The sequence below is a fragment of the Lutjanus erythropterus genome, chromosome 10 (genome assembly GCF_056507025.1).
Source record: "Lutjanus erythropterus isolate fLutEry1 chromosome 10, fLutEry1.hap2, whole genome shotgun sequence".
Taxonomy (NCBI): domain Eukaryota; kingdom Metazoa; phylum Chordata; class Actinopteri; order Lutjaniformes; family Lutjanidae; genus Lutjanus; species Lutjanus erythropterus.
In genome coordinates this window covers 12,159,965-12,172,100 of record NC_139326.1, presented here as the reverse complement: position 1 = coordinate 12,172,100, position 12,136 = coordinate 12,159,965, and the positions used below count along the sequence as shown (strand labels likewise).

At 40.1% G+C, this 12,136-nt stretch overlaps 1 protein-coding gene across 1 annotated transcript; it reads right to left on the bottom strand.

Moving 5' to 3' along the window:
* Window positions 1-665: 665 nt before the first annotated feature.
* Window positions 666-11,708, bottom strand: gle1 (GLE1 RNA export mediator). Its single transcript, XM_084728213.1, has 15 exons — window positions 11,489-11,708; window positions 10,065-10,307; window positions 9,489-9,647; window positions 8,918-9,066; window positions 8,755-8,815; window positions 7,485-7,742; window positions 7,027-7,249; window positions 5,703-5,815; window positions 4,745-4,957; window positions 3,285-3,475; window positions 3,036-3,165; window positions 2,794-2,898; window positions 2,378-2,460; window positions 2,178-2,241; window positions 666-1,879 (listed from the first exon to the last, which is right to left on the bottom strand). Exons 1-15 carry the CDS (start codon window positions 11,585-11,587, stop codon window positions 1,811-1,813), a joined length of 2,160 nt encoding a protein of 719 aa, XP_084584339.1. The 5' UTR covers window positions 11,588-11,708; the 3' UTR covers window positions 666-1,810.
* Between the last annotated feature and the right edge of the window lie 428 nt (window positions 11,709-12,136).

Genomic DNA, 12,136 nt, shown 5'->3' with positions numbered 1-12,136 from the left:
TAGCAAGGCGCATGCGCAGTAAAGCTAGATTGACTGTCTATGGTCTTCAGCGCCCCCTCGTGGGCACCAGTGCGCAGCACCAGTGTGGTCACATGGAATTAAAACTAAAAAGTAGAAATACCACAGTCTAAAACACTCCATCACAAGTAAAAGTCCTGTTGAATTTAAAATGTTTCTCTAATAAAATTACAAAATCTTATCAGAAAAATTTGCTTAAACTATCACAGAATTATATTATAACATACAGTACTATTACATTATTATCAAATCATATCAAAATCTTGCTTTAGTAAGTACAAGCATTAGCATTAAAATATACTTAAAATATACATTAAGTACTACTTTTACTTAAGAGACCTGAGGACTTCCTCCACCACTGCCAACCATCAGTACAAAACAAAGGTGTTACCCATTATACTAATTAAGGTCCCATTCCATTTAGTGTAGCATAGCCTTTCCAGTGAGCCAGCATGTAAAACAGCCACACCTCAACTCTGTTTGACCTGAATGGAACTGAACGATATTGATTGCGACTATTTCTACATGGCTGTAAAATCTCCTACTAAAGTTTTGAAGTTTCTAATGTAATTTTTTTTTTCAAAAATAGATAATTTTATTTTTCATGGAAGGCAAAATAAACAAACAAACCCAGGGATGACAAACACTTCCAGTAAACTGCTGATGAGGTTTTATTTCAGACATTTGGTTTATAGATGAAGATTACAATCACTGTGGTGATACACCTACATGTATAATCAACATTATATCCAGAACAAACCTTTACGCTTTATTCTGCCAAACCAACAACTGTAAAGAAACAAAGCACGCAGAGTTTCACTTTAAAGCACTGAGGAACGTGAGGGCCAATCCATTCGTATTTTGGAAAGTTTTGACCAATGCACTTCAGCAGTTTTGCTGTTAAACCCCTTTATATTTCTAATCTTAGGGTAAAATCATTGTCAGTGAACTGACAGTTCAGAGCATGAATCTTTGTTCCACATGGTGGATTCATAAAAATATAAATAGCAGAAGTTCAAATCATTCAACACAATCATGATAAGAGTGACTGTCAGGACTTAATAAAAACATCAACAGCAGTAATCCTGACGTGAACAAATAAACTAAAATAAAGAGCTTTTTTCCACCCACAGGGATTACAACAAAGTAACAGTAAAAAAGCACAGATGAATTGTTTAGAGGACTCAATCTGAGGCACTTTACAGAAAAAACTAAGGGAGACATTTACATCTCAACACAATGCATAATTATTGCATGTCCTCATTCAAGAATTTGGCTCTTTTTGCTGGACTTTGGTGCAAACATCAATGTAAGAAACAGAAAACCACTGAGTGAATGACACCCAGAACATTTGAACTGATGTTGGGAGGACGGATGTCTTCAACAAGTGCTCCCTTTATTATTCTGAGGAATACAACGATAAATAATATGGCTGTTAGCCCATTCAGATTCAGTTTCTTTTTTTACTTTGGAATATGTTGTATTCAGAAAATGTGTCACCGTCCATCAAATTCCTCCCGATTCTTTCTTCGTGATTCCCATTTAATCGGATTCAAATTTCATGAGCCACAGAAGCTGCGTCACTTGGCGCTTCACCAGATGTGACAGCCATCTTCCTCCAGGAGTAGCTTTGACTTTTCCTTGCCGATTACCGACTGTAGTTGCCTGTAGAGCACGTCTCCCTCCAGCTATGTAAGCACACGCAATGTCCCAGCATCAGAGCAAATCCCTCTCTGCTTTATTCTGTCCTTAACGACGCCACGCAGCAACATCCAACACGACATCTCCTCCGTCATGTCCTCCAGAACATGGAGCTCAGCTGGCCTTTGGGCGGACTGATCTGTCGGCTCTGTAGTGACGTCTATGTGTGGGCGACAAAGTTCAGTTTTTTAACAATAAAACACAGGTTGATATCACCACAAATAATCAATATACTTTACAAATGTATGTTTTTCTTGTCTTCTCTAACGTATGTAATGACTGCAGTGTAGTGTTTTATCATAAAATACATTAATTCATTCAAGATGCAGACTTAAAATGCATGAAGTAATGTTGCCTTTCTTGCTTTTGCCAACACTTTTGAGGTCATAACCATCTTCTTTGAATAAAACCACAGTACGTAACAACATTGTGACCGTCTGAGCAGTGTGTTAACATACCTCTAGAAACTGTTTGAGTCTGATGACTGAACCCATCTGTCCAGCGCTGGTCACCGCTTCAATTCTGGAGACGGCAAAGACACACATCCAACATATCAGACGGAGGAAAGTCAAACTTGTGGCGACAGCTGCTGCCAACATGTCTGACCTGCTGATGAAAGACTCAATGTGCTTTTAATCTGAAGTGAGTGTGTGAGTACCTCTGGAAGTATTCGTCTTTAAGGAGCAGGATGAGTTTCCAGAACTGGCCCTGATACTGCTTCATCAAAGCATTACCACAAACCTGAGGGAAACACACAAACAAAAAGAAACGTCAACACTGAACCTTTACATGTTTAAACCACTCTTACATCCACAGATGCTTTCACCAACCACAGTAATAAATAAACTTCACTGCATCCGCAGCTTTTCAAACAGTCACCAATAAGGATTTAGAAATCTGACAAAACACGTCAATATCTCTGAAAACAAGCCTGCTTTGGTCATAATAACATACTAAACTCTAAAAAACACAACTAAATAGGGAGGTACAAGATTCCCGTCTGACTGCGATGATATTTTAAGTAGTATAATTGAATAATGTCCACGCAAGCAGTTAAAAAGTTACAGGATTCACCTCGAGAAAGTCGAACAGCAGCGTAGCCGTGATGTCTGCCAGAGGCTCCATGTTGAGCATCTGAGCCAACCAACGCCAGCCGTGGTTCAGGCCGTGAGGAGCGGACTGAAACATGTCGAGTGTAAAGTGTGTTATAACCCAACATCAGAGGTGTAAAGATGCAGAAGCCGAATAGATTTTTAAATTTTTGCTTGGAACAGTGCTGTCACTCGGATCAATAACGTGTAATAAATAATTTTTACCCCCTGTTTGGAGCTGTTGGGCCACTTCAGCTGAATCACAGCAGCATAGAGCCGGATCATCCCAGACATCCTCTTCAGGAAACTGTCCTGACCTTCAACCCCCGAGTCGTCCACACGGTAACCAAGAATCCTGAAGAGGTGAAGACAAAATACCTGACACAACTCTGTATTCTCTTTTTAATTTTTGTGATTAATCAAACATAACAACTGAGTAAAAGGTGAGTTAAGACAGATTTTTTTCTCCCGGACCTCTGATAGTCCTCCACAGGAGTGCCTTCCTTCATTGGAGGGTAGTGTGGGACTGCGTACGGACATTTCTTATGCAGGTGGGCGAGGATGAACTCTCCCACTTGAGGGTGCAGCTCCCAGATGCCAGAGGCCACCATGCCGATGGGGAAAGCGGCTTCATGGTGAGACGCCACCTCCTCCTCTCCTTGTTTCTGCAAAAAAAGATCCCAGAGGTGTTTTGTTGTTACTTGTTTTGGTTTTTTGAACACATTGTAGACTAAATACTGAAAATATGAATTTTCAGTGCTGAATAATAACAAATGGCACTGGTCCTGCAGAGTTAGCGGTTTAATTTCCACTGTTGTCATCTTCTGAATATAACAAATGGATAGCCCATTGTGATCAATTTTTTTCTGCTACTGATCGATATTAACAATTGTTGTTTCGTGAAATAGAGGCCTGTCTCTTTTAGCAGGATTATGGAGTTACCCGGAAAAAACTTCCTTGAACCTGCAGCATGGACTTAAGTGAAAGAGCTGCTCTCAGATAAAAGTCACCCAGATAAACTTGGAAATTCTGCTTTATGTTACAAACTGACCAAAATCTGCCAGTGTTTGAGACTTGAGCCCTCCTTGCAGTGGACTAATAATACCTGGGGAACTCTAATAATTTGTAAGAATTACGGAGATCACCTGTGATCTTAATCCTGCAAATCTGCCATGTCTATAATTTGTAAAGAAGAAATTCCACTGCAAATGACCCATCATATTTCACAAAATACACGTCATATTAGTCTCTGTGATTTGGGGGTCTGGATGTTTTTAAACATCTGTTTTCTGTGGTCCGATATGTGAATAAATATGAAATTTGATAACGTTGAACATCGGTCAATAGCCATAATGTGAGATCAGCTGTACTGATGTTTAAAATGAGTGATGATGAAAGAAGGTCAACTGTCAATGTGTATTTATGTGTGTAACATGCAGAAAGTGGGCCAAACAACTCTGAACCATATTAGAGATACTAGAGATGCTCCACTTCTGAAACTTTGATGTTATGCAGCTATTTTTAATCAAGGGCAACAACTAACGATTGTTTTGACTGAGAAATTAATCATCCAGTGTATAAAATCTCAGTAAATATTGAAAAAGACTTAAAGGCGACGTGTTCAGATCAGCTGTTTTTTCAAACCAACTGTGCAAATCCCCAAAAATAATTCATTTACAATGATCTGAACATGGGAAAAGCAGCAAATCCTCACATCTGAAACCAGAGAATGTTTTGCTTTTTGCTTGATTAATGACTCATCAATCATCAGACCTTTTGCTGATTCACTATCTTCCAGGTGACTAATCCTTGCAGCACTATTTCTGATGAAATATCATGCTATTTTCTCTTTCCTCAACTCCCTTCTTCCAAGTCATTTATTCAATGTGAATAGTTTCTGGTCTAATGTTTCAAACAGAACCAGGTGGACTCACCACAAACTTCTCAGCCAGTTTGTAGCAGACAAAGTCCAGGCCCTGTGGATGCTGGGAGGTGGAGACAGACTTCCCCCCCGACACCACTGCCCGTCCCGACAGCAGCTTGTCGATCTTGTCAAAGATTTCTCGGAGCTGTGACCCGGAGTTGCTGGAGATCTGACTGACGGGGATGGTGGCTGCTTTCTGGAGCTCCAGCTTCAGCTTCTTTGTCTGAGTCCAGAGAAAAGAAATGAAACCATCTACACAGAGCTCTGCTCACATGTTAAAAGTTTCCACTGCCACAAGGATGCTTAATGACATTGTCACACGTACAGTTTGGTTCATTTGGTCCAGACCAAAAGAAAAAAGAAAAGAACAATTGTTGCATTTTAGTCCTGGTGCGGTCTGTGTTCACACTGACAGACTTTTTACAAATGAGTCCACAGGGGAAAACGTGCAGTTTAACAGAATGACAGGTAATTCAACAGTTTTGGTGACTGTCATCCTGCCTCATCAGTGCATCATCTGGACCCACGTGGGAAAATCAAATTCCTGTGAGTGACAGAGGTTTACGCTGCACTTTAATGCTTCAGATGTGTAAATTTAAACTCACAAAGAAACAAGCATTATTTAGCAAATCACTGCATGTTATGAATAATGACTGATAGATAGAAACAGGAAAAGGCATTCTGTAGCTTACAGGATAGTGTGCACACCTCGCTGACCTGCTGAGGCTTGTATGTGCCTAATGTCCACACGTAAATGAATTTCAGAAATATAGACTATACATATCCAACAATACATACAGATCCAATGTTCAGCAGATTTATAATTTTTTTTTAAATGCACCTATTTTAGACTGAATTATTTGGCACATTTCTTGTATGGTTGACTCCACATGTAAGAGAAAACTCTCCTCTCTGCCTGGGAAAAATTATATCTAAATGAACCTTCATGCAAAGAAGGACAAACTCACCTGGGCGTCTTTTGGGGAGTTGAGTTGTTCGAAGGACTGGGCGCACTGGGTGGCCAAGTCCTGCAGCTCTTTGTACCATTTCAGCGTGCTGTCTTCAGCGCTGTTCTGCAGACCTGTTAGAAGACGATAACAGTCAAATGTACTGTGCTGTCTGCCTGCATTACAGACTGATAAATGTTAACTAGTGATCACTTTGATGATGTTTATCCCTACATGTACAAATTCACTTCTTGCTGCCACATGAAGCTTTGAAATCTGATTCTTAAAAGACAATCTTTTCTTTAAAGCTGCTGTAAACAATATGTATTTATAAACCGTGGGTCAGATGGCAACATCTAATGTGAAAGGGGTCGTGATTAGTGTAGTGATGAACCCACAGAAAATTATCACCAAACACACAGTGTCTTTAAAACTTGTTTACTGTTTGATTCATGCTCATTTCCAGCAACAGCAGTCAGCTGTTTTCAGCTCTGATAAACTCTCTGAACACGACCTGCCCAGCAAACAGGCAAAGTTAAATACTCGCTGATTAAGAAAGTGGAACATCTAGTAGTTAAAGAGTTAATGGAGACCAAACTAGAGCAGAAAAGAGGCTGGATATTGGACATGGACCATTACCAGGTGGCCAGAATCATGACTTCAAATTAATGCTAATGTTTCTTTGTGTGATACTGTACCATTTATGTCACTGCAATATTGACTTCTAAAGGCAGAAGAGACACTAAAGAATCATTTCTCTGTAGAAATACATCAATAGGCCTTTCTCAGTATAGATTAAGTAAGTTCAGCCTTGGTTTGAACTTGGTTTGAAAATTCAACTCAGGAGTCTAAACTCCTAAGGACAGGAGGATGCAGGAGTACCAGTTTCAATTCAGCTCTGGTGAATACACTTGAACACAACTGTACTCTGACAAATTAATCTCAACTTTAAAGGTTCACCGAGTCTTTTCTGGAAGACAAAAGAAGCTAATTGACAGTTACATGCAGTGAAATAATGCACATCCAATCTGCAATGTATAGCAAAAATAAAATGGAATAATGTATTGATTTTCACTGAACTGTGGTGATAAAGATGTCCCGTCAATGTATAACATAAAACACTATGGAGACATTAGTCACAACCCAAGTGTAGCCAAGCATGCAGACCAACAAAATATTTTTGTTACTCCACAGCCAACTGACATCATTTCTTCCCTGCTAACAGGGAGTGAAGATTTCCTACCACCTAGTGGGTTCATCTTCAACATTTTATAAGCAGTTCCGTGACTGAAACACAGGAGTTCTGGGTGATATCCATGCAGTGATACACAGTACACAGCCTCACCTTTCTTCTGTGCCTTCTCTTTGGCCGACTGCGCCGCCTTCTTCTCCGCTTCCTGCTGCGCCTGCAGCTCCGCCTGCTTCCTGCGCTCCTCCTCCTGCTCCTGCTCCTTCTTCTTCTTCTCTTGAGCCTTGGCTACCTCCCCCTGCATCAGTCGGATCAGCGCCCTCATCTCGTGGAGGGCTCGCTCGGCCACGGTCATGTCCTCCACGCTGGGGAACTCTCCCTGGAAAGACATGGCAGTGGACCTTCATTGAAAATACTGGGTAATAATTTGGCTGTTTACGTTTTCTCTGCCAAATAAGTCTGCCGAGCGCCTTTGTATTCAAGTTGTAATAAATTGGAATGATCCTTTAACACAACCACAATGATTTTCCATCTCTCTCCAGACATTCTCCCCATCAGTGTAGGACAGAGCCTTGATCCAAACCCGAACTTCACCAATCAGCAGTTAAACTGACCTCTGCTGTCTTTCGCACCACCTCTGACACCTGGGAGCACAGCTGGTTCCCGCGGGTGCTGAGGGAGCTGAGGCTGGCCATTGGGAGATCAGCTTTTGTCTGGCTGGACGGATCCAGCAGCTGGTTGAGCTGCAGAATCTCCTCCTGGATGGTGTTGAGGTTACGCAGCCTCTCCCTGCCCTCCGCCTGCCGCTGCCGCTCGAGCTCAGCCTCCCGTAGGCGCTGTTGCTCCGCCTCCCTCAGCCGCAGGTTGAGGATCTGATGCAGAGGACGATATAGAAAATGGATTCACACGGTGGAAAACATACACAGCTGCAAACAGAATAACTGCAGCCTTGTGCCTACGATTGAATCATAGACGTGATGATATTCAGTCCAAAAGCACTCCCTCTCATGTAATATTGCTTAACTTAAATATTGCCTTTCAATATAGCTAGTTGCGAAAAACTCAAATAATCAGTGCTTCAAAGCTACATATTCACTGTCGCCCTCAGTTTTGATGGTGGAAGCGTGAGCTTTTGTTTGTCTCAGATCATTTATAAAATTAGAAAGTGTTGCCAAATATTTTAAGTAGGGTTAGGACAATATATCAATATTATATCGATATAGTGATATGACACTAGAGAGCGTCTTACATTTTGGATCATTACATGGCATATGTGTTGTCTTTTCCCTGTTTTTAAAGCTGCATTGCAGTGATGTAATTTTCTGACTGCTCTAGCTCTTCACTATTGCAATTTGCAATTATTTGCCTTTACACAGTTAGTCATTATATCCACATTACAGCTAATTATTTATCAAGCATCTCACTGTGTTAATATTTTGTGTCAGCTTATAGCCACAGGAATAGTCATCCCAACAATACTGTCACAATATTTATAAAATATTTGGTCAAAAATATTGCGATATTTGATTTTGTCCCTATCACCCTACTTTTAATAAGCTCACTGTCATCAATTAATATCCCTCCTAACATTAATTTTCTCCTTGCAGCTCTAACAGATTCAGACACCTGTGAAGCTCTCACACATTAGCATGGATAGATCTAATATCCTGTATTATTTAAGTTGATAAAATTCTTTGGCTCCCAAAACAAAAATGTATCACTTTGTACATTTTTAGTCACTTAGGAGTGCTTTTCTAATCTGACATTCTTGACAACTTCAAGATATGCACACCAGAGTTTGTAAACCTTTAAAGCAACCATTTTTGGGGTGTCACTCAACCCTTTAATGTTGATGTTAATCTACATGTGGTCTGATGATCGTACCTTCATTCTGTGTCGCTGCTCTTCCTTCAGCTTCTCTTGACGCCCAATGCTCTCTTTAGTTCTGCAGTGCAGAAAGTGGAAAAAACAAGAGAGGTTTGATAACACATAACATTTCAGAGATGTTAAACACCATGAGACCTGCATCCTTGAAAGTGGCTCTTACTCTCTGTCCATCATGTCCCTCATACTCTGATACTCCTGCCGCTGCTTCAGCTCCATGAACTCTTCAAAGCGTTTCAGCTGCTCTGACTCGGAACTCGCCACCGCCGCCACCTGCTTTTCCTGCATCTCCTGCCGAAGTTTGAGCGCCATCTGAGGGGACAGATTTAAGAGCTCAATCAGGCAGGCTATAAATGGAGCACAGGTGATGTGCTGTCAGCAAAATAAATGGTCTGAAAATGGTCTTAAACTTTGACTTATGGAATTCCTAGAAAGAATTTTGACTTATGGAATTCCTAGAAAAAAGTAGGATTAGAGAAGATTGTGTAAAGAAGCTTTAAGTAACTTGTAGCAAAGTCAAAGTGCCCAAGATTGTTATATTAGACATTTTCATTCCCAAAATATATAAATAAGCGGTAAAAGACAGTAGCTGGAGCCAGAAAATGTTTGGTATTTTAATCTAATTCATTCAAACACGCACTTCAAACTATTTAACATAAAATATTACACAGCCAAAGTTTTCTTACACAGCTGTTAAGCTGATGTCATGGGATAATTAACTCTTTGTGACCAACCTTTGCCTTTTCTCGTTGTTCCTTCTCAAATTTGATAATGCGACCCGCCATCTCCATGCCTTTGGGTGAGGGCAGGGAAATGGCAGGTAGCGATGCAGGACTGGACACGTCACTGAAATCTGCCTCTGGATCTTCATCCTTCGTCTCATCACTAAGAGCCTGCAGTATGTATGAAAAAGAAGGTAATCTACAGGTTTTGAGAGTCAATAGTAAAACTTTTGCAATCTCATTGATGGAATTAAATTCAAGAACATTTGTACCACAAAACAAAAATGCAAAATTCTTACAAAACCCGTCTGTTGTTTAATCTTAACTTTATATTAAATGGCTGAATCATTTCTAATGATGACTGGTGTAATGTACCATAACTTTCTGAAACAAATTAGAGACATTTTGCCGTTAAGTTGTCTCAAATATCTAAATATTCTTTACGTTTTCTCTCTGAATGCCAACACACAAATACAACTAAGTTTCATTAAACCCTGGCAAATCATATCAAAAAACAGTTTGGCACACATTTTGCTTCACATACAGAAACACAGAGAGATCAGCATGTATTCAGGATGAGAAACTTGCCTGCCCATTTTCGGTCCTTAAAGGCGGGGCTGCAGAAAATGTTATGTGCTTGCCATTGAGGTCAGAGACGGATCCTGTGGAGGAAACTGAGGCCGAGATCTCCTCAGGGAGGCCGGGGCTGGAGTCTCCAGAGCTGGAGCCCAGAAAGCAGGACTTCTGCAAAGGTGAGGAGCTGAGACGCTCTAATATGACCCCAGAGTGCAATGACAGGCTGAAGGCCTCTTTACAACCTGCCATAATATTCTGTAAGTACACAGACACATTAGAGGTCAATTGCACTTCATCCATTCACACGCAACGTGTTTAGCTGTTTAAATAAGGGATGCACAGTATGTATTTTTTTTCACTATCACAACAACAACAAAGAACACTTCTGAGTCATCAAATGTTCATTTATTTAAAAAAAAAAAATGCCCAAGAAATGAAATAGCCTACTTTAACATAATCTGTCAAAACAGACTATTATGCCCAATATTTATAGGCTATAATTTCATTATCAAAATAATGATACACACATTTTTCATTATTGGCACAATTAATTGCTATACGGCCAAGAGCAATAACCAAATCACAGAGACTGCAATGTTTTGATGAAAGTAAAAACAATGAATTACTGTAGTGCTGCAGAGATGCCCTGACCTACAAATCTTGTTCTCTGAATGTTTGTTTTGTTCAGAGGCCAACGAGGGTTACACCTTAATGACTTTTAGTTTCTTTTTCACTGAAAATGAAAATTGTGGCAAATGATCATTCCCCCTCATTATAAATCATATCGCAATCGCAATGACTGCAAAAAAAATAGCAATTATTTCTTCACCATAACGTGCAGCCCTGCTTCCTCGTTTAAATGTACCTACGGGCTTATATGTTATGAGCCCCAATTAGTTTACTTGATGACAAACCTTAATGATTAAGAAAACACTAACAATTTGTACTTGGTTACTTTCAACCACAGCTATTTACACCGCACCACTGTGTACACTTAAGGCTTGAAATAACCCAAGAGTCGAAACTTTTGTGATCAATTAAAATCATTTATCTTAGTGTGATCTTCAAAATATGTACGGCAGTTTATGTTTGGTGCAAGTTCACCAGACAGCTGAGAGCAAAGTTTCCACTCTAGTTGAGCGTAAAGAGCAAACTCTTGCTTACTTAGCTCAATAATAATAACAGTTACTACTTTAAGACAGGTTTTCTACCTGCTTCTGCTCCTTGTTACTGGTCTGTATTACTAATTTAACAAGCTGTAGCGTTAATTAACCTCCTTGCAGACAGTCTTGGTAGAGTCAAATTGCTACTAAGTCATTATAATAAATTATTTCTTCAAGTATTTCAGCTAAACAGATAGGGACAGCTTGGCCCAGCTAACATTAACTAGCCAATGTGAGTTAACCAAGTTAGCTTTAGCTTTAGCGTGAACTCACCTCTCCTCTGTCCGACCAGTGTGGGTCGTATGTGATATTTGCCTTTGGTGAATTTTTTAAAGCATGTAAAGTTTCCCATCGTAGCTTTTCAGAATGCATCAGGACAGAATGGTAAACAAAACCCAGATTACAAACTAATGAATCGCGTTTAGCTCAGTTAAGTTTTGAACCGCCGGACGAGGGTTACATAAATTACAATCCGACTAGAAACAACCCGCCAGCTGCGGAGGCGCTCTTTGTTCCTATTGGGCCGCTTTTTGTCGTTTTTTGTTCTGGGTTTAGTTTTTGTTATAAATAGCGTCAATATCGAAACTATTCCGTAACGATATTTATGTTCATTTATTTCTGAAGCGGTGGCTCAACATGGAAAACTACGTTCTGAAATGATAATGGCCCGACACCTGTCAGTCCAGCCTGTTCATTCAAATACAAGCCTAGCTCAATTACATACATACAATATCTTCAAATTCCGGCGTTAAGCCATTTTCCAATATGCATTTCATGCCGTAGTTTTATCTGGTGCACGCTGCTGTTACCGCACACGTTCCCTGACGACCAAATTATAAATGCTGACATTTAAATTAAGCAAGAATATGCTGCATCAAAAACTATGCCGAATTAAAGAACAGACCCGATTAACTTATAAAT

Coding starts and splice junctions, on each gene's coding strand:
- gle1 (XM_084728213.1), bottom strand. CDS start 11,587: ATGCATTCTGAAAAGCTACGATGGGAAACTTTACATGCTTTAAAAAAT. Junction 2,242..2,377: donor AAAGACGAATACTTCCAGAG/GTACTCACACAC, acceptor TGCCGTCTCCAG/AATTGAAGCGGTGACCAGCG. Junction 1,880..2,177: donor GACTCAAACAGTTTCTAGAG/GTATGTTAACAC, acceptor GCCCACACATAG/ACGTCACTACAGAGCCGACA.